This window comes from Phalacrocorax carbo, chromosome 1 (assembly GCF_963921805.1).
Source record: "Phalacrocorax carbo chromosome 1, bPhaCar2.1, whole genome shotgun sequence".
Classification (NCBI taxonomy): domain Eukaryota; kingdom Metazoa; phylum Chordata; class Aves; order Suliformes; family Phalacrocoracidae; genus Phalacrocorax; species Phalacrocorax carbo.
In genome coordinates this window covers 130,978,049-131,002,480 of record NC_087513.1, presented here as the reverse complement: position 1 = coordinate 131,002,480, position 24,432 = coordinate 130,978,049, and the positions used below count along the sequence as shown (strand labels likewise).

Genomic DNA, 24,432 nt, shown 5'->3' with positions numbered 1-24,432 from the left:
CAGAGTAGGGGAGCGTGGAATACTGTTCAAAAGATTAAGGTTTATTGTTGAATTAGATTTATGAACAGAGGCTCTCACATCCCCATAGAATGATTTTTGGCTTTGTTACAGTGTGTGTACAGTTATGTCAGTTGACTTTTAGAGGAACTCACATGATGTGCTTGCCTTTTGGTGTACAAACTCAGAGAATTTACAAAATGCTAAAAGTGGAAACAAACAAAATTGACATTTAGGAAATGTGCTGTATATTAGGGCACTGAGCAGTATTAGGAACCATTTATGTAAGCACAGCTGTTTGAATGCCATTTCCATGAGAACTTCCATATTGCCAAAATGGATATTCAAGAAAAGGATTGGGGAATTTTTTCTCAAGGGGTGAGGGGGAACCCTAAAATGTCTGTATATTAGTTGGGTTTATTTGTGTAAATGCAGCATCCTTTCATGAAATTGGTGTTTGGGAATATTTGTTTGATTTACTTGATCTATGTTCCTTGGGAATCAGAACCTATAGGAATTGATTAATTACTAAATCTTCATTAATTTCTGTGGACGTGCACATTAATTACATCCTCATTAATGCAAAATTAATTCATAATCATTAAATGTTCTATCAGAATGTCAGAGGAATTAATAATGATGGGCTGGTTATTTTCAAAAGTCACTAGTCTAACCATGGTGAGAGGGACGCTGCCATCAAGAAGTAGTCTGATGGGCATTAATTGTATCAACTATGAAACATGTTTGCCTGAACTGATTAATGGTGTGTTTATCATAATTAAAAGCCTTTAAAAAAACCCAACAAAACAACCAAGCAACCAACGGTCTTCCCCTAAACCCACAAAATAAAGCAAGGGGTGGGGAAGATGCACTTTATTAAAACAAGGCAGGCCTAGATTAAGGCATCAGCTCCGCAAATACAATTCAGAGGAATAAGCTTCTAGAGCTGCAGAATACACTGATAGCTTTTATTAAAAAAAAAAAAGGTTTGAAAATATGGAAATTATTGTATTTAAGGGATCTCTGAGGCTGTGAAGGCAACACAAGGCCTTCCAAAGGGGACCAATAGCCCCATTCATTGGCTTCCTGGATGCTTCTGCCTTCCAGAGAGGTGGGAATATACAACATGGCAGGTGGTAGGACAATCTGAGTTGTGTCTAGTACTCTGCATTATTTCATATTCCTGTGTGAACAAGGAGTTTGCCTTTATGAAAGGTCCTTGGAGTGATTATTTCAAGTCCTTATGTACTCTAGTAAGATGACTCTGGTGACCTGAATATTTACAATAGGGAACTGAGAGGAAAAAAAGGTAAGAAAACAGTAGAAGGCTGATAAAGGAGGGGACACAAAATATGTGAAAGTGGAAATAATATATGCTTTGGTAAAATTTAAAAGCTACATTATAAGCACCAGAAAAGTCTATTGGCTCGCTATTTTATTTTATTTTAGACTCAAAGGGAAAAGCTTTATTTAGGCCAGGACAGTTTTAAGCATACGGAGAAAGATTTTTGTAAGCCTTTGGTGCTAGTTTGTTTTTCCATATGTACATTTGGCAAACAGTAGAGAAATCTAGATCATAATGCATTTGAAATTCAAAATAGGTGTTTATAAAATACATTTCAAGAATTTTTGTAGTGCATTAGGCTCTGACTGTTTCCCTTCCAGTCCTCTGAAACCGATCAATGTTTACAGCCATGCAGAAATAGAAAGGAAGAAGAGCCTTAATGTCAGCAAGGTGCTGGTATTTTTAAAAATCATTTAACTACAGGGGTGAGAAAGTTTTTCATTGTTTGTCTTTTTAGTTGTGAAGGAGTTAAAATTACTTCCTTAAACAGTGTATTTGCTTATTTTTGGAATCCTGGAAGCAAACTTTTATTTAAAAATGAATCATTTGCAGCTCATTTCTTGTAAAGAGTTTGGTAGTGATCAGGACTCCAGACTGCACACATTGGACTGTACACCAGGCACCTGAACTAGCAAGAAACACTGCAGAACGATTAGCAGAACTGGTAGTTTACAAAAATAAAAAGATTTAGGTTAGCTGATATTTTAGGGAAGCCTCAAAAACCAAATATGGCTATCAATTGTTAATAGAGGAAATGGGTTGTACCATACACTAAAGTTGCATAGCAGGAGAAATTATCAGAAGAACTTCAATTGAAAGCATAAAGGAATTTAACCTTGAAATTATGTATTTGAAGGAAGGGTTACACTGGTGTCAGAAGAGAGCTGTAAGTAGGCTTCTGCACCCTCCACTGAGGCTTGTCCCTGTGGTGTTTTCCAGGCAGGTGAGAACTTGCTCTGCTCTTCTCCTGAGGCTTCCAGATACAAAGCAGCTCTGAAATGGAGGCTGGGCAGGTGCATTAGTGTGGGAGTTTGTCCTGTGCTAATAAACCTGCTAAGAGGGATAAAATTGTACTGAAACATTAAACGTTGCATCCTACACCAGTAGATGTTCGTGTCTTTTTCAGGAGACTGCTCTGACAGAACAGATTTAACTCTAAGAATAATCTTGGCTTGACTATACTTGTCTTGTTCTGAATAAATATGTACAGCTTTGAAATATGTCGGTTAAGTCTATCACTTCTTTTAGAACATATAAATATATATATACACACATATATATATTCTTCAACCGCCCCTTTATACTCCTCTCCAGCTATAGGGGTCAGGATTCCAAACTAATGAGAATAAAAATATATATATCAGATTTTTTTTTCTTTGATCTCATAACCTGGACTGTTTGTGTTGCAGCCTATTCAACTCATATCTTCATGTAGCAAGACTGGTAAGTTACCATTGGTTAAATGATCACAACAGTCATGTGTATAATTTTAGAAGCTGTGGCCAGTGCTTTTATTTTGAGGTAGAACACTGTGCCCCTTCATCCATAAAACTTATCACTGCCAGGTCTCCTTTAGTCAACTCCAGGCTCTGGAAAAAAAGGAACTGGAAACCAGATATTGTAAATGAACGTCAGCTGACCCCAAACCATTCTCAAATAATCACTCTTGGAACACGTAACCTCGCATTACTGTAATTAAGACTGTACATTTGTCTAGCTGTGATTTCCGTAACAGCAGTGTGGTTCTGAAGGTTTTTTTTTTGTATGCCCTTTGGCATCCTGGCCAAATCATTGCTCTGTGAACTGTACTGAACTTGACTTCCCAAATCCAGTGCACTGGGAGTTTGAAGAAAGGGCAGTGCCTTCATGACACAGCCGGAGACCTTAGATACCCATAGTGGCACAAGTGCAGTTGACTACTTGGGTTTTAGGGGTTACGGTTGCTTTTTGGGAACTCTTTTGCCATAGTCTTTAGTGTGAAGAAAATATGGGATTTAAGGGTTAATGAGGACTAGATTAATCATAATTATCTTATGGCTCAGGGACCTCAGGGAATGACATTCTGCACACAAATGTTGTGTGTTTGCTTTGATTGCCAAACTGAAACCAAGGTTTGAGTAGGTTTTTCTCTACTTTTATGCTGAAATTCCTCACAGGACATCCTTAAAACATCCTGCTGCTGGCATCAGAGGATATCCTGCAAATTTCCAAAGGATAACTTGGGTTTTGCACATAATAGTGCTAACCTGGAAGAAAACAAAGCTTGTGACTGATAGCTGGAGATGGGCGAACAGCACTTTTAATTATTCCTCTCAGCAGTTTAGAAACCTGACCCCTGTAGCTGTAGAGAAGCATAGAAGGGAGGGTGAAGAACAGAGTCTTTGTTGCTCAAGAACTGAAAGAGAAATGCACTTTCTCGGTCATCAGGTATTTGCAAAGAAACTCCCTTTCCACAAGCAGAGTTCCTGCATTTTGGTCCAAGAAACAGAAGCGCATAAGCATTCAATACAGAGCAAATATTTGCTTGCTAGCTACTGCTACCCAAACCAAAGCGAGACCACGCTGTTGTGTGAGATAGGGACTTACTGTGGACATAGTTGACAACAGAACATCATCTTCCTTTGGCCTATTGAATAGTAGGCACGGGTTTCTAAGAACCCCTTGGGCTGCTTTCTGCATCTGCTCCTGAAAACAACACATTACAAATTGCTTTCAGTTGTAGTGCTGAGCATCATCTGGGCATTGCTGAGCAAATCCCACTGCACTGACATTAAAGGCCCTGAGGGGCATTCATCATGTCCAAAGGATCAAGCCCTTTGGGTGTTTGGATCAAGTTCAGCAAGCTTTATGCTCATAAAGGAGTGCTGTTCCAATCAGTAGGACTCTGATGCGAGTTAGATAAGGAGGAATTAATCCTCTGTCGCTCACTTTATCTGCAACAGTAGATAATGGCTGTACCTCCTTGGTCCCACATGTCTGAGAGTGCTTTGAGATCCTTATCCTAAACATATAGAGTGCAATGCCAGGGGTAACCATTAGATTATCTCCTGTGACCTTCCTTGTATCACAGAAAATTACATTACCCATGTAATGCAGCTCAGTAGCTTGCACTGGGATAAAACATAATTCACATTGGACTAAAGCTTATCTTCCAAAAAGCCATCAAGTCTTGAAGATGTTAAGGGGCAGGAGAAGCCACTGTCTCGTCTGGTTGCTTAGCTCCAGTGGTTAGTCACTGTCACTGCTGAACTTGTCTTCATCTTTCGACTGTTGGCTTTCTTTGTGCTTTTTTTTTCAGTAGGCTAAAGACCTTTTTGGCACCAAGCATTTTCTAATGGTGAAATACTTTCATACTCTAATCCCATCACCCTTCCGCCATCTTTTGTGAGACATATCATGCTCCCTCACTGCATGGCTTTTTCCCCCACTTCTATTTCTCAAGCCACTCCACCCAAAGGAAAACCCACATAGCTGTAATGTTTTTCTGGACCCAGTCCAGCTCTGCAATATTGTTTTTAAAATATGGACAGCCAAAGGGCAGGTGGTGTTCCAGTCTGTCTCACCAGCCTGTGTACAACAATAAGATCATCTCCCCACTTTGATACTTGTCTGTTTTTGCGGTCCAAGACCACTGTTTGCTCTAGCATTGCCCTGGGAGTTCATACGGAATTACTTGTCCACTTCTAGCTTTTCACGCCTCCAGGGTTACAACTTTCCAAGAAACGGAATGTCCTTTTGGGGTTCTGGTATAGCTTTTTTTTCTGTTTAAAGTCCGAGCATATTCCCACTGGGATATTTGAACATGCAGTTGTTTTTTTCAAGATACAAAGCATTATAATGTATTTGAAATCATCATCATCAGTTACCACTGTGCAAACACTTCAGTTTGCCTTTTCCACATACAGCAAATGTTTGTAAAATGGATAAGGATAAAAATGAATGGGGAAAAAAAAATGCTACTGTTTTTACTAGCACAACATGTTCTCCATATCTAGGGTTGGGAAGTGCAAAGAAAACTTAGATGTTTCTCTCTAGAACAAGAAATAAGCTCAGTGAATCACATAGTGTGTCTCAGGAACGCAATACAACTGTATACGTAGAAAAATGTCTGGCAGCATACAGAATAAATACAATCTGCAGATCAGGACACTGATAAATTGAATCAATATTCCTAATCTGAATAAAAGGTATGCACCTTTTTTTTTCCCTGCAAATCTGGCTGTACAGTCCCTTTTTCATGCAATCCAAATCCCAAGAGGGAAAGGTACAGGATTTCTCAGTGCCATAAATAAAGTATGGTGGTTGAAAACCAAAGTGAAGCTGTGTAAGACAGTAGGCTGGAAAATCAACATGGGCTAGAAATGGAAAGTAAGATTAAAGGTAGCAGCCACAAGGCTATCCTTAGCAGTTTTAGAATAGTATGCAGTTAAATAAGTGCACACACACACACTAGCAAGGCTTACTTTGTAAAGTGCCTTGCTCTCACTTTTAACAGCAGATGATTGCTATTTACTCTAGGGTAGTGAACCACAGGAAGCTGGCCTTTTTTAGCCCTCTTGCCCTGGAAAGGCACCATCTGAAGGAAACCCAATATAAACCTCTGTCCTTCCCTTCCCAACCCCAGCTCCCCATCCCCACCCCCAGCTGTAACTTTTTTCATGACTGTCTATCTGAGCATCTATAATTCAGACAACTGAGGAACAGTCCCAGCTATGGTGTGTTTCTTGTTGGTGATGCTGAGTCGTTGTGTTTTGCACAAGAGCCAGGGAGAGCAGTGATGCAAACCTGCCTGACCTGGGCTGCCAGAGGTACAAGAACTTTGATTTGCAATGGGAACATCCCCCCCTTTCCCAGCCCCTTGGTAGAAGAAAATGAATGATGAAACAATTTGCAACCTCAGAAAGTTTAGGATTTCATGAACACCTTTAGCCAGTTTCTGACTGTGCAAGTGGTAGTTGCCTGATGAGGTGAGTTATATTATTTCAGCTCTGCAGAGCAGAATTACCAGTAGGTTTTGACACTTGCCATGACTATGTTTTATGTGAAGGGAGACATAAATCTTGTGTCTGGGCATCCTGTGCACACAGAAACATAGGCAATGCAGTGCTGAGATCAGTAGTGCAGGACAAGGTCCCTTTTATCCTGAAGCAAATATATTTGGAATTAATTTGAAAGTGAAGGAAACAAAGGACTTGACTAGAGAATAGCTGCTTTGCTAGAACAGCCATTCAAATATGTACTTTATATTTGGCTGGGGAAACATGTTTGCAGATTGTATATTCAAGGTGGCTTAAACTGTGCTGGTTCACTATCATGGAATTACAGAATGTCCTGGAATTGGAAGGGACCCACAAGGATCATAAAATCTTAGAATCACAGAATCGTTAAGGTTGGAAATGACCTGTAAGATTATCAAGTCCAACTCCTGTCCCTGCACAGGATAACTCCAAAATTCACTCCGTATCTCTAAGGGCACTGTCCAAATGCTTCTTGAATATTGTCAGGCTTGGTGCCGTGGCTGCCTCCCTGGGGAGCCTGTTCCAGTGCTCCACCACCCTCTGGGTGAAGAACCTTTTCCTAATACCCAACCTAAACCTCCCCTGGCACATCTTCCTGCCATTCCCTCGGGTCCTGTCATTGGTCACCAGAGAGAAGAGATCAGCGCCTGCCCCTCCTCTTCCCTTTGTGAGGAAGTAGTAGACCACAATGAAGTCCCCCCTCAGTCTCCTCTTCTCCAGTCTGCATAAACTTTGCTTGTCCTGGTGATTTTTGGCTATGATATTCTGCTTTGCATTTACAGCAGGCTAGTGATATAAGTCAATAACAGCAATAAGTTGTTAAATTGTGGTTGCTGTTAATAATGATCCTGTGCTTTTTCAGAGGGTTGTAAATCAGCTTAGATTGTGGTCTTTTTTTAATCTCTTCAGCTAGATTCCATTTCCATCTCTAACACTGTAACATTTAACTGAGAGCCAACAAATGAACTATTATTTCAAGGGGGTTTTGTTAATATTGTTAGAGTGCTGTGTGTTTCCCAGTCTGGTCAAAGCAATTTGTTCCTAAAAATTCTTATTTAAAGATGAAGATGCTGATCAAAGCTGGATAAAATTTCTTTCACAATCAGTGAACCTGGTGATGGATATATTTTCTGATCTATTGAAACTCTTTATAAATTCAAGCTGAATTTATTCTTTGGAGTCCTAAAACAAAAGATTACTTTAGGAAGTTGGAGCTTTTCATTTTGAAACAAGAAAACTGAGTTTAAAAAAAAAAAGCTAACTGCAAGAAGAACAAACTTAATGTCTTTTTTAGCTCTGAATGAGCTGCTTTAGTCAAAACACTAGTAACCCTGATGTCCCTAATTTGGCCACTGGACTTTAGAAAAAAACCTATTAGACTGAACTCCTCAGTGGATTTGCATGAATACACACAATCCCCTAGGAGAGGGGTGAGAGCAGGTGTTTGGAAAGACAGAGTAGGGAACTAAACAGCAGGTCTGTGGTTATCTCACCAGTCTAAACATTAACTGATCTGGGGTGGTCTTTCTCTTCCTATCCCTTGGAAGCCCTCATAAGTGTTGCTCTCACTCTGGTGTCCAAACAGAAAATATCTGAAGCCATTAAAATTTTTCAGCGTGGAAAGACAGTCCTCCCAGCCAGCTATAGTTAAGAGCTGAATTTTGGCAGGGAGGCTGGATCTGCTCTCGGCGGGTCACTGGCTGGCATTTTCCTTAGTGTAGATGAGAGCCTGAAATGCCACATCGTATGTCAAGAGATGGAGCACTGTTCAGAAAGAGCCTCTCTGTGCTGGTGAGAGCACAGGATAGCCCTGCAGCAGGTCTGTTCAACTTGCAGAGGTCCTCAGAGAGCAGAGACTCTAAGCTGCAGCCCTTCAAAGTGCTGCACTGCAGAACTCACCGACCCACACAATTAGATACACTCAGTGCAGGAGGGGGGCTGCTGCATCCCGCTACTATGGCCAGGCTACTCACAGTACCTGACATCATTAATTTAAAGATAGCTTGATGTGCCTCCATTGATTTCAATCACAGTAGTGTCTTTCTTTACATGGATACAGCAACCTGTAGATAGACTAACTGATTACCCATATTTTTGATTAGTATGCATCACTTCTTGCCTTTTCTTGCTCTTCTTCTAGAACAATATATTCAAGAAGATGTAAAAATCCATATATATTTGTGAGTTAAATACAAAGAGAATTATGTTAGCTAATGTAGAAACCACATAGATCTGACCAGTGCTCCAGGTTTGAGCTTCTAAATCTTTCTGGAAGCTTGAGGCTAAGGCTGAGGAACCTCTGTAGCCTAATGAGCACTCGCTTATGGATCACATCCCTTATTTTAGTGTTCACAGGATTCAACCATCTTATTAAGGTTTTAATGTTTGATCACTAGATTTTCTGTCATCAGAACCAAGAATTTTCTTCATAAATTAATTCTGAACAAATTGGTAGCATCTACCCCACCTCATTCTTTGCAATAGTGCAGGGAGTGTTGTAGCTTCGTTCTGTCCCACAATGAGATGGTTTGATGGGAAAACACCAGGTCTGATTTTAGCAGGATTTTACGCAGATATATTCCTAGAGTTGATTTTATTTTATTGGAGCTCAACCTCTGTATCTCTCCTGAGCTTTAGTTGGGCTTTAGCCACTGAATTTTGTTAGCTTCAAAAATTCATAGCTGTGCATCTCACTGGCAAGGAACAGGAGTTATTGCAATGGCTTTAATAGGAGTGCATTTTCTCATCCTTAGTTTTATGTATGTTTCATTTATAGTTGTTTTTTTTTTTAAGTGCCATTCTTAAAACATGAACAGGTCTGATTATTCTGCTAAGAACTGTGCACACTGGAGATATGTGTCAATGATTGGTATTATATTGTATTTAACAAGCCGAGAAATATTAACAATTTGAGGATTTGAAGCCAAAGCTATTGGGAATCCTGTCCAGCAGTACTTTTAGGGAAAAGCTTATCCATAACTAACAGGGAATATTCTCATTAAATTTCTCAAAGAACCAAGCAAATGAGGTTTGGTGGTGGTTGTTTTTTCATGTTTGTTTGTTTGTTTTTTTTTTTAAGGAGAAAAGCAATTGGAGGGAATGAACAAGTCACATTCGTCCATCACTACGATATTCTTTGACTAAATAAACAGTTTGCTGTCAGCAGTAAGGTCCCCTGGCTGCTCACATGAACACGGGTGGGGAATATCTGAGAGGTGCAGCATGACAGGTTCTTCAAGGTGCTAGGGAAATCCTAGGAAATAAGTGTCTTTAAATCCTACCTCCAGCAGTGAGCTCCTAATACTGAGTGGAGCTGCGCAAACGCAGACTGTTGTCACCTACAGAATCTGGTGGAACCATCCAGCTGGACTTTTGCCTCCCATGAGAGGTGACATTGGAGAGAGGACTCTGGTGAGCTGCTGGAACGGGGAGGGGCTGGAAACCGAGCAGCTGCTGCCTGTTTGCAGGAGGGTGCTGCTCTTTGATGGCAGCACACTGCCTCGTCAGCTCTCTGCATGACCCCAGCCAGTACTGGCAGAGAAGAATAATGTTGCATTGACACCTGATTAAGCTCTGTGTGGAAGCTGTTTGGTTTTGCCGTGGCTGGTGTTAAGAAGTCCCAGTGGCCCTCTGCTGACTTTGGCAGGACACTGGGACTCCTGGGTTGCACTTTGTTCTCCCTTTTGTGCGGGGCAAGCTTCTTAGCTCAGGCACAGCACCCACAGGGCCAGTTTGCACTGTGCCTTTGGTCATTTGAAACCCAGAGCACTGGGGAGTATGGTATAGAGAAGGCGCTCTTGAATTTTTCAAGGCTTTTTAGCTCTGGCTGAGCAGACAGCAGGAGGGACTTGGCATGGTTCCAGCAAAGCCACTCTCTCCAGTAGTCCTGGTAACAATAAGGTGACGCTGTGCAGGACCTGTTTGGATCTTGCAAAACCAGGTGAGGTCTGACAGGGTTTTCTAGCCCTGTTTCTGTGCTGTGCCCAAGTACTACTCTGCCTCTGTTGGCCATGGAAGTGCGCATGCTGCGCTGCACCTGAGCTGATAGATCTTGCTGAAGCTAAGCTGCCTCTGCATTTAGCCATAATACATGTGTCTGCGGCTGCATCATGGCTGATTTACAACTTGGATAAAATGGCTCGAGGCAGCTGAGAGTGGGCTGCTGGGATTCAGATGCACTTTTCATGCTATTTCACTTCCATAACATAATGTGAGGAATGCAAGGAACGTAGAGAGATGACAGCTTACAAAAACTAGTTTGGCTTTCGGACACCAAGGAGGTTGACACCTGTAGTGTGAGGGAGCTATACAGTGCAGCTTTTCAAATAGTAGTTGGACTCTTGGTCTTCTGTGTTATTTACAAGACTGAGGTTGTGTGTGCTTTTCAGACAACAGGGCAGTTCTCCGCTGCTTGCTTTCAGCAGCAGCAGAGCTGGCAAAAGTGAACACCAGCGGTCTTCCTCGTTGGATCCTGTGACCTTCATTGTTAGACCCTGTTTTCACAATGTACCAGCACCAGAGGCTGAGCCACTTGAAAGAATTCCTGAGTCCTTGTCCTGTGTGCTGGTTCCCATCCTCGCCCCATAATTCCCTGTCCCCTCGGTTTGCTGAGGGTGGCTGTTTGTGAGGACGAGTAATAAACAGCATCTGTCAACCGGTTTTAAAACAGTCCTCTTAAATAAATAAAAATTCCTTCTCTGTTGGGGATTGAAAAAAGTACAATTATGCCTGTGTTACTGTTTAAGAAAACACATGTGGAACTTCATCCTTAATTAAACAAATGCTATGATTAAAGCAAATGCTGAGGCAGGCAAACAGACAGTTCCTACATTTTCCAACGTATTGAAAAAATGTAATTTCTTTTTCCAGCATTGCTTGAGAAACCCATCAGCAAAAGACGAGACAGTGAAGCTGTGCAGAAGGCCAAGACCCTTTACACATCCTGCATGAATGAGAGTAAGTGAACAGATTTGAGAGGGACACATATGCGTTACTTGTGTTTATAAAGGCAGGGTTTTTTGCTCTCCGCTGAGCTCTATGAAGCTTTGTGCAGATGCACAGGTTTCACTGATTTGGATTCAACTGGATGCAGAGGGTCTTCTACACATTTCTGAAGTCAGCTATTGAGACTGAGGTACACCAAGGCGCAAGAATTCAGTTTTACAGAGACTTCTGCTTGTCAGGGAACTGTGAAGGTATATTTATCTGTACAGAAAGATGCCAAAGCCATGCCCCAGGGATGTGGGTGTAGTGCCTGGTAAATCAGAGGAGCCCTCTGATGAAATTCTTACACTGACACAGTCAAGAGCCTGTTGCTCAGCACCTTCTACCTTTCTCTAAATACATTTAATCAAAACACTTCCACAAGGCTGGGCATGGGCAGCCATGAATTCTTTAGCTTTGAGTTATCTGGATGTCAAGGAAGTCTGGACAGGGAGCCCTAAAGCGCATTTGCAGAGTGCTTTTCCTGAGCTTGTAAATGTTGCTGTAAGGTGATGTACACTAGATTGGGACACATCACTACCTTTATGTAGCTGCATGGGTGAAAGATGAGTTGGGAGGGAGTGGTCTTTGTCCTTCAAAGCGCCCTTTGTCCTTCTGACTCTTTCAGACTTTATTTCCTGAGCAGTTTTCTTCCAGCACAGCCTGAGACTGACTGTCAACAACTGAGACAGCCTGCCCTGCAGCCTCGGTGCCAAGATGCTCGCCCCTCTAGTTTTGATTCTGTACAATAACCCCCTCTCAGAACCAGTGAAGCTTCCATCCTAGTTCCTAAGTGAGGAATGGGTTTTGTTTTTTTTTTTTTTTAAATTTATTTAATTCCAGCCCTTTGCCTTTTTTGAAAGGAACTGATTTGGCTCTCTTATTCTTGATTCAGATAAACTGGGTTGGACTCTAGCCCTTCTATGCTCACAGGCAGAGCAGAGGCCTTGGTTTTCAGCTATTATGTTTTGTCTTGCCTAGAAATCAATCCACACTAATAAATCTTTGTGTCTTGTGTGGCTGCTGCTGGATTTGAATTGTCTGGAATGTAATTGTTGTCACGCTTTGACATTTCAGATAAAATTGAAAAAGCCGACATGAAACCCCTGTTAAGCATACTGAGGCATTCACCTTTCCGCTGGCCTGTGCTGGAATCCAACATTGGACTTGAAGGGCTGTGGTCAGAAAGGAAGTTCAGCTTAGTCCAAGCCTTGGCAACTCTTCGTGGTCAATACAGTAACTCTGTCTTTATCCGTTTATATGTGGCTGCTGACGACAAAATCTCCAATCAGTATATCCTGAAGGTACGATGTAACATATCTAATAAGTTACTTTGTGTAGTATTTTGTGATCTCACGTTTTTAAAAACAAGTTTACATGCCAAATGTTTACACTTGATTATTGTTGCTATTATCTACTGACTTACAGATGTATATAGGTGCCATTTTATGAGAGTGTAGAAACCACTAGGAACCACATGCTATTGAAAAGTATTTCTGTACAGGATATTTTCTCCTTTCAAATGGCAAAAAAAAGTAACATATGTTCCAAGCAGACCAATGTCGACGGTCTATGTGCATGAAAATGAGAGAGGTGGATATCCAGTCCTGGCGGTGTCCTCGGTGCTGCTTATGACTCATCAACTGCATGAAAAATGTTTTTTCTCTGTGAAGATGATTATACTGTGCATCAGTAGCTGATATTTTGAACTTGGCCTATTTTTCTTGAGATGGCAATATATTGTCTAGTGCTTATACAGCACCTTACAACACAAATGCACCCCAAAACCTTCTAAATCTGAAATAAAGAATTTACTTTTTTACTGAAGTGCTGTTGCTTTTGGACCAAAGCATTACCAGTTTGTTAACAGTGCATGGCATTACACAACAGTTTAGATTAGTGAGAAAAAGACCCAAGAAATATTGTCTCACTGTAGTCTGACAAAACTCCAAAGAGAATTGTAACTATTACTGTGAGATGTCACCATGGCAAGACTGAGTGCCTGGGACAAATGCATTGTTGTTGAAGAAGTAGGGTTGAGTAGCCAGAGTAGACCAGCCCTCCACTGCTGCAAGAAAAGAGTTTATGAAGGCAAGAGAGAAGGGACAAAGGAGGAAGTTATGATGCCATTCATCACAGCAGAATAGGATCTATGATCTTTACGTTGCTTAGCACCTTGGCTAGCTGTAGGAATACAGCCAAGAATTCATTGTGTTTGGGGATCAAACAGTTAACTGCAGTGGTACTGGAGTGGATGTTGATTCTGAGTCAGTTCTTCAAAATGTCTTGACTGAGACATTTAACTGGTATAAAACTGAAGCGTTACTTTTTCCCATCTCTTGGACATTTTCCTGAAAAGTCAAGCCAACAGCAGATCAACAGTTCTCTGTGTTAAAGATGTCATTCTGCTAAGACACTGTTCAGATCCTGTCAGGATTGCTTCGGCTGGAGATTTCTTTCAAAGAACTGAAACAATCAGAAGAGATATTTAGGTATCTCCTGTCATAATATGTCAGTCCAAGTCACCTGTCAGCAAAGGGCTGGGCAGTTATATCCTTATTGCTGGTCTCTTGGAAATTAATTATACGTAGCAGTACCTTCACTCAGTATGCTTTGTGGCACCTAAGAATTAGGTGTCTAAATAACTGAAACAATACATGCTATTAATAACATATTATTCTGTAGGATATTCTGTTGTTAATTTGATTAAGAACTTGATCTGCAGAATGCATCAGCCAGTGTTCCACTTTGTCCGTGTTTTAACAAATCCCCAGGGATGCAGATGTACCACAGAGTATTTCAGTCTGCTTGTGAAAATGGCTCTATTGCAAAAGTCTTCTTGTTCAGCATTGCAAAATCATGAATGGATCAGAAAAAAGTAGAAACTCCAAATACCACTTTGTTCAGCATTTAACTTGATCTTTTTTCCTTGAGGGCTGAAGAAGTTGGTTAACTTTTTTGTTTATTTCTCATATTTGTGCTTTTTTGATTTCAATGAGCTGTCAAATCTAACTCCCAAGCCAGTGACATTTGGACAAGCATTTCATGTGACAGTCACATAATTGAAATAAACCAAATAATCTCAAATTAACTATTACCAGGACACACATATGCAAAGCATAAGTGTATATTATTTTTGCTTCAATATGCTGAAACAAGAAGGTGATACTGTTTTTCAAAGAATCAGAGTTGCACTGAGCATCACAGGTACTCTCCTTTTAGTGGATGATTTATTTTTTTGTGGTATATTTTAAAGATTGAGAATATCAGCCAGTACAGGGAAAAGATGGCATTTATTAATTCATTTTAGATTCTAAGTTGTATTTATTTAAGTCATTTTTATAAATGTAGAAAATGTGAAATTTAAATAGTGTGGGACTTTAGATTAAAAAAGACTTATGTGAAATTGTATGGATAAATACAATCTCTCTTCACTAGACTTATCTTTTAAAAACAAATACAGCATCAAAATAATCATTTCAGAACACCAAAACTGTTGATTCTGCTCCAGTCAGTATCCTACTCCGAGTTTGGAAGCTGGCTGAAGTTATGCATTCAGCTTCAGCTTCCATACCCTAACCTAACCTGATCACATTGAAGTGTTTTGGGAAATCTCAGATTCCAGTAGTAAATTTAAGATATATGCTGTGCTGTGAGTTTTGCTTGGTTAGGAACCTGGAAGAGTACGCAAATACTCCTCCCATGTAGTCATTTCACTCAAAAGACTAAATGCAGATCTCAATGAACTTTCAGGTCTGGTTTAGAAATTAGCTTGAGGGCTTTATTCCAATGTTAAGGTGACTGTAGACCAACAAATTTGATCCATGTTTAGATCAGAAAGATAAGTGAAAGTCAAAGATCCACCTGCACCTACCTTTAGCTAATGTACTGGAGGCATAACAATTTCCTGTGCATGCATGCAATCATTTCTGTGGCTGATATCCAGCTGGTTTAGTACATCTGTTCAAAAGGCCAAATAAAGCATTCAGTGCTAGTCTAGGTGAAGCTCAAAAGTGTAACCTCAATTTCAGCCAAAAGCGGCGAACGATGCTTTCCAGATACACAGCAGCTAACATGCTCCAGCACCTACTGGGCATTTAATCCATACACTAGACTAGTGTTTGTGTAAGGCTGACTCTTGTGCCCCTCAAATATGTATAGGATGAATGGTCATGAGCACCAACTGTTTGATCCTAGAGACCCATTCCTATTGCATTTCCTACTTGCTAATGGAGCCATAAACACATAAATCTTGTAGGTGATTCTTTGCTGTAGTAGGTGGCTCAGACATTGCAGGGGACATCTGAGGCTCCCCAGATCACAGTAATGTGATTTAGGTAATGTCTGTCAGCACAGTATAGCATTTTTCTGATGTTTTGAAATCTTGTGGATCTCAGGCTGGTGCAGTGTATTTACACACATTTATCATAACTGCAGGAAAACATGAACTCTTCCAAGGTTTCTTGTAAGGCTACCTTTGAATTCTGATGAATGTATCTATTAAATGCTGCTTCCTGTTATTTTTAACAGCTCGACCAAGCAAGCCTCTCTCTTGCATCTCGAGAGGATTACTTAGAAAATACCACAGAAGCCAAATCTGTAAGTATTATTAACTGGAAATCAGAGTGACTATTTTCCCCTCAGGTTTTTTCATTGTTTCTTTTTTTTTATGGAGCTCCGAACTGAGAAAGGGTCATGGTTTCTTTGTATTTTGACTTTTCAGGACATCTTCTATCAGAAAACACCACCACTAAAAGCACCACTACCACAAACACTCTTGAAAAGTTTCTCAAATGAAATTTTTGTAAGATTTGGGGTCCCCCCTGCTTTTCTTACCCTTTGGAAGGGGCCTCTGGATTCTATCTTGTCCAACCCCTCTGCTTAAGCAGGGTTGACCTCTGGAGTATACTACTAGTGACTGGCCTCCAACTCAACTTTGTCCTGCTGATGAAAATCCTCTGGAGCTGGTCACTCAGCTCATTTTCAATCCACCTCACTATACACTTCTCTAACCCACGATTTTTCAACTTGGTGAACAACCACAACAGCTCTCCTCTCATCCATCAATATATTAATGTAATTGTAGAAGGTTATCAGGCTGGTTAAGTAAGATTTCCCCTCTGTAAATTCATGCTCACTAGTCCTGATCACCTTGTGCTTCATGTATTTTGAAATAGTTTCCGGGAGGATTTTCTCCATTACCTTCCCAAGGATTGATATGAAGCTGACCAGCTTGTTGTTCCCTGGATCTTCCTTCTTGTATTCCTTGAAGATAGGGGTGATACATTGTCTCTTCCAGCCTTTAGGAACCTCTCCCAATAGCAATGACACCACAAATATTATCCAGAGCAGACTTGCAATGGTATCAGTCAGCTCCCTTAGCACTCATGAGTGCAACCTATCAGACCCCCTGGATTTACTTATGTGTACTTCGCTCCCTAATGTGGTCCTCTTCAACGGAGGATAGGCCCTCCTTGCTCCAGACTTCCCCTCTGGTCTCAGGGGCCTGTGATTCCTGAAGCCAGGCTTACCAGTAAAGACTGGAGCAAAGTTGGCATTGAGTGTCTTGGCCTTTTCAGTGTCATTTGTTGCTCTGCTCCATTTGTCAGCAGATCCATGTTCTTCCTAGTCTTCCTCTTGCTGTTATGTACTTGTAGAGTCTTCTTTCATGGGTCTTCATATCCCTTGCCAAATTAAACTTCAGGTTGGCTTTCCTAACCATATCCCTGCAAGGTTTGTCAGCAGCTCTATACTCCTGGGTCACCTGTCTGTGCTTTCACCTCTTACTTCTACCTTTTACCACACTTCCTTCTTATGTTTGAGTTTAGTTAGGAGCTCCTTGTACACCCATGCAGGCCTCCTACCACCTTCACTTGATTTCCTACTTGTCAGAACGGACCTTTCTTGTGCTTGGAGGAGGTCAGGTAGAGCTTCATGCACTCACAATAGTCTTTCACATAAAGGACAACTTCCCCTCCTAACCTTTGCAGCCTGTCCTTCCTAAAAATCCTGTGTACATCCATTGCAGCACTCCAGTGTGCAAGTTATCCCACTCTGTTTCCATGATCCCAGTGAAGGTATAGCCTTGTAACTCCACACAGATTTCTAAGTCCTCCTGTTTGTTCCCCATGCCGTGTCCATTAGTGTAAAGGTATTTCCAAGGGACACTCAGTCACGCTGATTCTTCAGTATGGCCTTGATAGCTTTCCTTATCAGGCTGTCCTGCAGGCACTTCTTTATTTACATACCTACCCTCAAAGGGGTTCCACTTCTGCTCTGTTCAGTTGATTGTTATGTCCCCTCTTTTCCCATTACCCTAGGCCCTTGGCTTGCCTATCCTATCCGCACCTTCCATAATTGCTTCTTGAGGAATCACTCCCTCTCCCATTGTTTCTATTTTAAAGTTTTCCTTACCACGTTGGCCAGCCTGTAGGCAAAGATACTCTTGCTCTGTTTAGTCAAATGGATCCTGTCTCTTCCTATAGCTGTGAATTCTCAAAGAGGGTCCCATGACCATAGAAACCAAATCTCTTCTGCTGATGCCACCCATGCAACCAGATGTTAACCCATAAGATCCATCATATCCTCCTCAGGCCCTTGCCCCTCAACCGCAGGATTAGGGAGAACACCACTTGGGCCCCATGCCATTGATCTCTCTCCTCATAGCCCTGTAGTCACTCTTGATACTTCCCAAGTCACTCCTGGCAATAGCATTGTTGTCTATGAGGAAGAGCAGCAGGGAATTGTAGTGAGAGGGCTGGATAAGCCTTGGTAGCCTCTTCACAACATCCCGAATGCAGGACCCCCAGAAAAAACAAACCTCCCTAGATGACAAATCAGGTTGGCAGATGGAGACCTCTGTCCCCTGCAGCAGTGAGTCTCACCACTGACACTTGCTTCTTCCTTCCAGTGGTCCTGAGGGGCTCATGCTCTGCCACAGAGCACTAGTTGAAAGAGCTCCTGGGTCCTCATCAGCTACAAGAGCAGTGGACTCCCAGCCTTCATTGTGATGGGAGTTTCCACTTTCCAGCTTCATAGGTGTAGGCTCCTCCTGCTCTTTTGCTGCAGCTAAAGGTCCAGGCTTTTGAAGCTGCAGGATCTCAGGGGAGGTCTTGTTGATCTTTCTCATCTCCTCTGAGGCTATATAATCTGCTGTCTTCTCACAGCTCGTTCACTTGGCGACGCATGTCCTCAGCAGCTACATACTGCCTGCATGTTAGAAGACCATGTGCCCCACCCTTAATGAAAGGCCTCAGGCAAGTCTCAGCCTGAGACTTACAGAGGTGCATCCTTCCTTATGAAGCACTATATGGGTCCAAGAGTACGATAAAAAAGAGACGGTTACACCAGTAGTGCCTGGGCATCATGTCCTGTGGCATGTGACCACCATATCTAAGGATGGGTATGCCAGACAAAGTTTGCTGGCCTTTTCTTTGTGAACTGCTACATCATTTGGCAGTCTCTAGGAGCTGTACTCTGGGGTTGGTTCGTATGTAGGCCACTCTCTGGCATGGGCTCAAAGGGTGTTCCACTCTCCCTGATCAGGAGTCAGCTAGAAGAAAGGCTGTGGGCACACTTTGATCAAGCACAGCTGCCAGAGTTAGCAGCTGCTGAAGCTACTCTCACCTTAGCTTTTACCTGACCTGGTGGCAGCAGGAGCCCTCACATCCCTTGGAGGGGACACAGGAGTTCCCAGATCATGGAAAAAGTGCTCAGAAGCTCAAGAACATCTCAATGAAGTGGACCCCAGAAGCTTTCGTGTCCACGGGCTGCCTCGGTGAGCTGCCCTCCAGGCCTGCCTCTCGGCAATTAGGCCAGAAGGCTGAGAACATTTCAAAAGTCACTGCAGGTCATTATCATCAAGGTAACCTGAATTCATATAACGAACGGAAGAAGAGTTCCTCAACAGATTTCAAGTATTCATTTCCTCTTCCCCCCTCCCCTTTATGATTTTTCTGCTACAGCTTAGTTCCTTGCTGCTTTTCTATGGACAGTAGTCATGAACCAATGATGTTTATCAAACGCTTTAATGTATCAATATTTGGCAATGGCAGCACCTTTTTCCCCCTCACTTGATGAAGGCCTGTGGGCAGTCTCCAGCACATGCAGCCCAAAGCTCAAAGGAAACAACCCCTTGGGTTGTCATGGTGGACAGGTTATTGCTACTGATTAAGTTTTTACACTTTTGCTTGCCTTTTGAATTCCCTAAGAGGTTAGTAAGTTTTTTAGCCACATCGATTAGTCTAGATGATGCCAGGATACAAAGAATTCTGTCTACTGAAAAATTAGAGGTGGAAATGCATTAGAATATGGTTTTGCTTGTGTTGGACTGTGGGCCAGTAGGAGTTGATGAGGAGCAATCTGATTCTTCCAAAATCTCTGAAGGATTATGCTGAGGGGGAGGTAGCACGGAAATCACTACAGTGTCACTACATACAGTGTATTTTGCTGACACTTGTGTATACACACTAAGACTAAAACGTGCTTTATTAGGATAGCCTGGGCAGAGCAGTGCAGAGTGCTGTAGCAGGTATATATGTTGCAGTGCCATGGCAGGAATAGAGAGCTAGGGGAGCATCCCTTTATCTCCCTATCTTCTCAGCCACTAAGCTTGCACATGTATACAAGTAATTCTTCAGTCCTATGCTGATTACTGTATGAATTGGCATAAATATTGGTGTACATTCATACCTGTTGCCTAATCCTGTTGTAAGAGCTTTAAGTGTTGTCAGTCTAATCCAGAAGTGTCATTTGCATTTCCTGAGATTTATACTACATGAACCACAGCAGGTATCTCTGTCTGTCATGCAGAGCATGTTTACAGTGTTGTTTCTCCTTTTTTCCTTGATGACAGCAGGCATTCAAGGTAAGGAAATCACAACTTGGGTTGCTAGGGCATGACAGTACAAAGTATTATACTCCTTGCTATAGCTGGGCTTTTCTGGTCTACTGCTACAGCTCTGCTCAAGAGCAAATCCAGTGGTCATTTCACTCTTTTTGTTTCTTTACAGTACAGAGATGCCTTTTTGCAGTTCATGGTTGATACAGCAGTGCTTCTGGGCGCAAACGCTTCACGAGCTGAATCTGATATGAAGTCGGTTCTAAGACTGGAAGTTAAAATAGCTGAGGTTGGTAATCTAATGCAGGATTGAAGCTACCTTTTACAAAAAAAAGTGCAATCCTTTTTCAAAATGGAAAGCCATTATATCAACAGCCTTAGCAATAATGGTTTTTAGAAGTAGAAGGAGCAGAATATGATGAAGAAAGGATGAACAGTATTCCTCCCTTTGTTAATTGTTAAAGTGATTATTTTATTCTCAGGGGAAAATACCTTAGCCAAATATTTTTTGTCCTTTAAATTGTTAATATGTCAACAAAGCTCACTAGAGATAAGCCTGGGGGTGGCCAGTTTTGTGGCCAATGTTTGAGGGACAGTGTGCTGGTGAGGCCCTTTGGTCTGCTGTCTCAGTGGACGTAGGGGATGGAAATCCATGTGGCAGCAAAGATGCATGGGCTATGGGTGTGTTAGAAACCACAGAAGTGCCTGAGAATGGTCACATTGGAATTAGGGCTTCTCCACCCAAAAAGGTGGCAGGATCAATAGGCCAACTGAAGTGCATCTACACCAATGCACTGGAAGCCATTGTGCAACTGGAGAACTATGATATACTTGGAATTATGGAAACATGGTAGGATGACTCACAACTGGAGTGCTGCAGTGAGTGGCTATAAACCCTTCAGAAGGGATAGGCAAGGAAGGAGAGCCTGTGGGGTAGCTCTGTATGTTAGGGAGTGTTTGGACTGTCTAAAGCTTGATAACAGTGATGTTGGGGTTAAGTGTTTATGGGTAAGAATCAGGGGGAAGGCCAACATGGCAGATACCATGGTAGGAGTCTGTTATAGACCACCCAGTCAGAATGAAGACGCAGATGAAATATTCCATAAGCAGCTGGGAGAAGTCTCACAATCACTAGCCCTTGTTCTCATGGGGGACTTCAGCTTACCAGATGTCTGCTGGAAATACAAGACAGCAGAGAGTAAACAGTCTAGGAGGTTCCTGGAGTGTGTGGAAGATAACTTCCTGACACAGTTGGTGAGTGTGCCAGGGAAGGTTATGGAGCAGATCATCTTCAGTGCCATCACGCAGCATGTACAGGACAACCAGGGGATCAGGCCCAGTCAGCATGGGTTTGTGAAAAGCAGGTCCTGCTTGACTAACCTGATCTTATTCTATAACCAGGTGACCCACCTAGTGGATGAGGGGAAGGCGGTGGATTTTATCTACCTAGACTTTAGTAAAGCCTTTGACACTGTTTCCCACAGCAGTCTCCTGGTGAAACTGGCTGCTTATGGCTTGTATGGGCATCCTCTTTGCTGGGTAAAAAACAGGCTGGATGGCCAGGCCCAAAGAGTGGTGGTGAATAGAGTTAAATCCAGTTGGCGGCCGGTCACAAGTGGTGTTCCCCAGGGCTCAGTACTGAGGCCAGCTCTGTTCAATACCTTTATCAATGATCTGAGTGAGGGGATTGAGTGCACCCTCAGTAAGTTTGCAGATGACACCAAGCTGGGTGGGAGTGCTGATGTGCTTGAGGGCAGGAAGGCTCTATAGAGAGATCTGGACGGACTGGATCAATGGGCCGAGGCCAGCTGTATGAGATTCAACAAGGCCAAGTGCTGGGTCCTGCTCTTGGGTCACAACAACCCCATGCAACGCTACAGGCTTGGGGAGGAGTGGCTGGAGAACTGCATGGCAGAAAGGGACCTGGGGATGTTGAGTGACAGCCACCTGAACATGAGCCAGCAGTGTGCCCAGGTGGCCAAGAAGGCCAGCAGCATCCTGGCTTGTATCACGAATAGTGTGGCCAGCAGGAGCAGGGAGGTGATCGTACCCCTGTACTTGGCACTGGTGGGGCCGCACCTCGAATACTGTGTTCAGTTTTGGGTGCCTCACTGCCAGAAGGACATTGAGGTGCCAGAGTGTGTCTAAAGACAGGCAACGAAGCTGGTGAAACATCTAGAGCACAAGTCTTACGAGGAGTGGCTGAGGGAACTGGAGTTGTTTAGCCTGGTGAAAAGGAGGCTGAGGGGAGACCTTATCGCTCTCTACAACTACCTGAAAGGAGGCTGTAGCGAGGTGGGTGTTGGTCTCTTCTCCCAGGTCACTAACGATAAGACAAGAGGAAATGTCCTCAAGCTGGGCCAGGGGAGGTTTAGATTGGGCTTTAGGAAAAAATTATTCACCGAAAGTGTTATCAAGCACTGGAACAGGCTGCCCAGAGAGGAATTGGTGGAGTCACCGCCCCTGGAGCTATTGAAAAGATGCATAGATGTGGCACTTAGGGACATGGTTTAGAAGTGGACTTGGCAGTGCTAGGTTAAGGGTAGGACTTGATGGTCTTTTCCAACTTAAATGATTCTATGATTTTATAATTTTGACAATGGACAGAATTGGAGTCCGTGCTGTGCAGCTATGTTGTAAATACATTACCATGTAGTCAAGAAGCAGACCAGGGTGATTCTCTGAGGAACAGTCTAAAAGCACTGCAAGAATGAGTTGGGATATTGGCACTAGTGAGAGGGCTGTGGTTACAGTAGCACCAGTTAGCTCCTGAGCTTCTTTCATGGTGCACCCTGGGAGAGGGGATGAGAATCTCCAACAGTTCTAATTTAGTGAATTTACTGAATTTAGTACCTAAATTTCAGTACCAACTGAATTCAGTAAAGCTAAACAGATTTAAATATGATACTCGGTTCTGAGCCATTTTTGCCCCCTTGTGGAGTTTAATTTATGCATTAGGACTGTTGCAGGCTGGAGGAGCATTTCTACTCCCCCATATCGCTGCTTCAGTATGACTACTGCAGGAATCCTGCTCCTGGAAGCTGCAAGTCCATTATTGTTTCCACTTCATCTAAAGCTAGAGAGAAGACTTTGCCTCAATATTGGGAAACCAGCAAAAGTTAGGGCTGCAAACTTGGCACTGATTTGCAGAACTGCCAGCTGAGCTGAGTATTTCTTCATATTGCCAAGGAAAGAAGCTGCCCCCTGTGAAATGCTGGGTCTCCTGTTCACAGAGAAGCCTGTTGCACAGCACAGGTGATGCAGCAGATGATTTTTTCCCTGGGTTCTGCTGTTGCAGTCTAAAGGAGAAAAGGCAGTGATGCTTCTTAATGGTGTCTCTGTGCATAACTGAGGGCTGTCCACAATCGTAGTAAATCAGTATTTCCGTCTCTGCTGAAAGAGATGAAATTTTGTCTAGCCTCCAAATAAAGCCCAATATTCAGCTTCGGTTACCTGGTGTGGATGCAATAAAGAGCAGATACTTCATTGTGAGCCAGTAGACTTGAAAAACAGAAAATGTTTCTTCTCTTTATTGGTGATATGATAAGAAGATGCATTGCTAGCTCTGGTAGCTTTAATGCTTAATGAATGTCTTACAGAGCTTTAATCCACAAAGTATGTAGGTGAAGTTGCCATGCAAGATGACACGGATAATGTAACAGCCCTCAGGATCAGTAATGCATACTGTTATGCAACAAGCCATACTTCCTCATGGGTACCTTATTTCCCTTTAGTATGAATAATCCTCCTAAAGCATATCCAGATATTAGGCATGAGTCCAGGGACAGGGCTAGTTGCATAATCCCTAACAAGCACAATGATTTACACAAACAACTTACCATGATTTCAGTGGAGATAGTCGTGTTTTTTACTTAGGCTTTTACTGTATCCTGTGTTCCTCTGCATTTGTTTTAAGTGAACATATGTAATAGAGAACTTGTGTGCTCAGGAAGAGACAGCAAGAAGAACGAGACGATACTTTGGATACAGGAAGGAGCAGCATGCTTCAAGAGAGCTTGTTGTGTACAAGGCAGGTTTCAAGTAGGTTTGAATTACTGGAGGAAGAGGGAAAGTTTTGAGAGGAAGGGAGCAAATGGGTTCAAGAAGAGTTTAAAGATTTGTCAGATAAATGAAATTTGCAGAAAGGGCGAAGAAAGTAAATTTTTTCAGTGTGTCTTGAGCAATAGTAAAACTGCAGACACTGGAGAATTTTGTTTGGAGAACTGCCAGCTGTCTGGTTAGTCTGGCAT

General features: G+C 42.4%; 1 protein-coding gene across 1 annotated transcript in view; it reads left to right on the top strand.

The window, feature by feature from the left end:
- PHEX (phosphate regulating endopeptidase X-linked) overlaps positions 1-24,432 on the top strand; it is a 115,112-nt gene that overhangs the window by 13,743 nt on the left and 76,937 nt on the right. The window contains exons 4-7 of the mRNA XM_064474226.1: positions 11,230-11,316; positions 12,421-12,647; positions 15,874-15,942; positions 20,355-20,471. Of these exons, the coding sequence (XP_064330296.1) occupies positions 11,230-11,316; positions 12,421-12,647; positions 15,874-15,942; positions 20,355-20,471 (500 nt within the window). The remainder of the gene's footprint in view (positions 1-11,229; positions 11,317-12,420; positions 12,648-15,873; positions 15,943-20,354; positions 20,472-24,432) is intronic.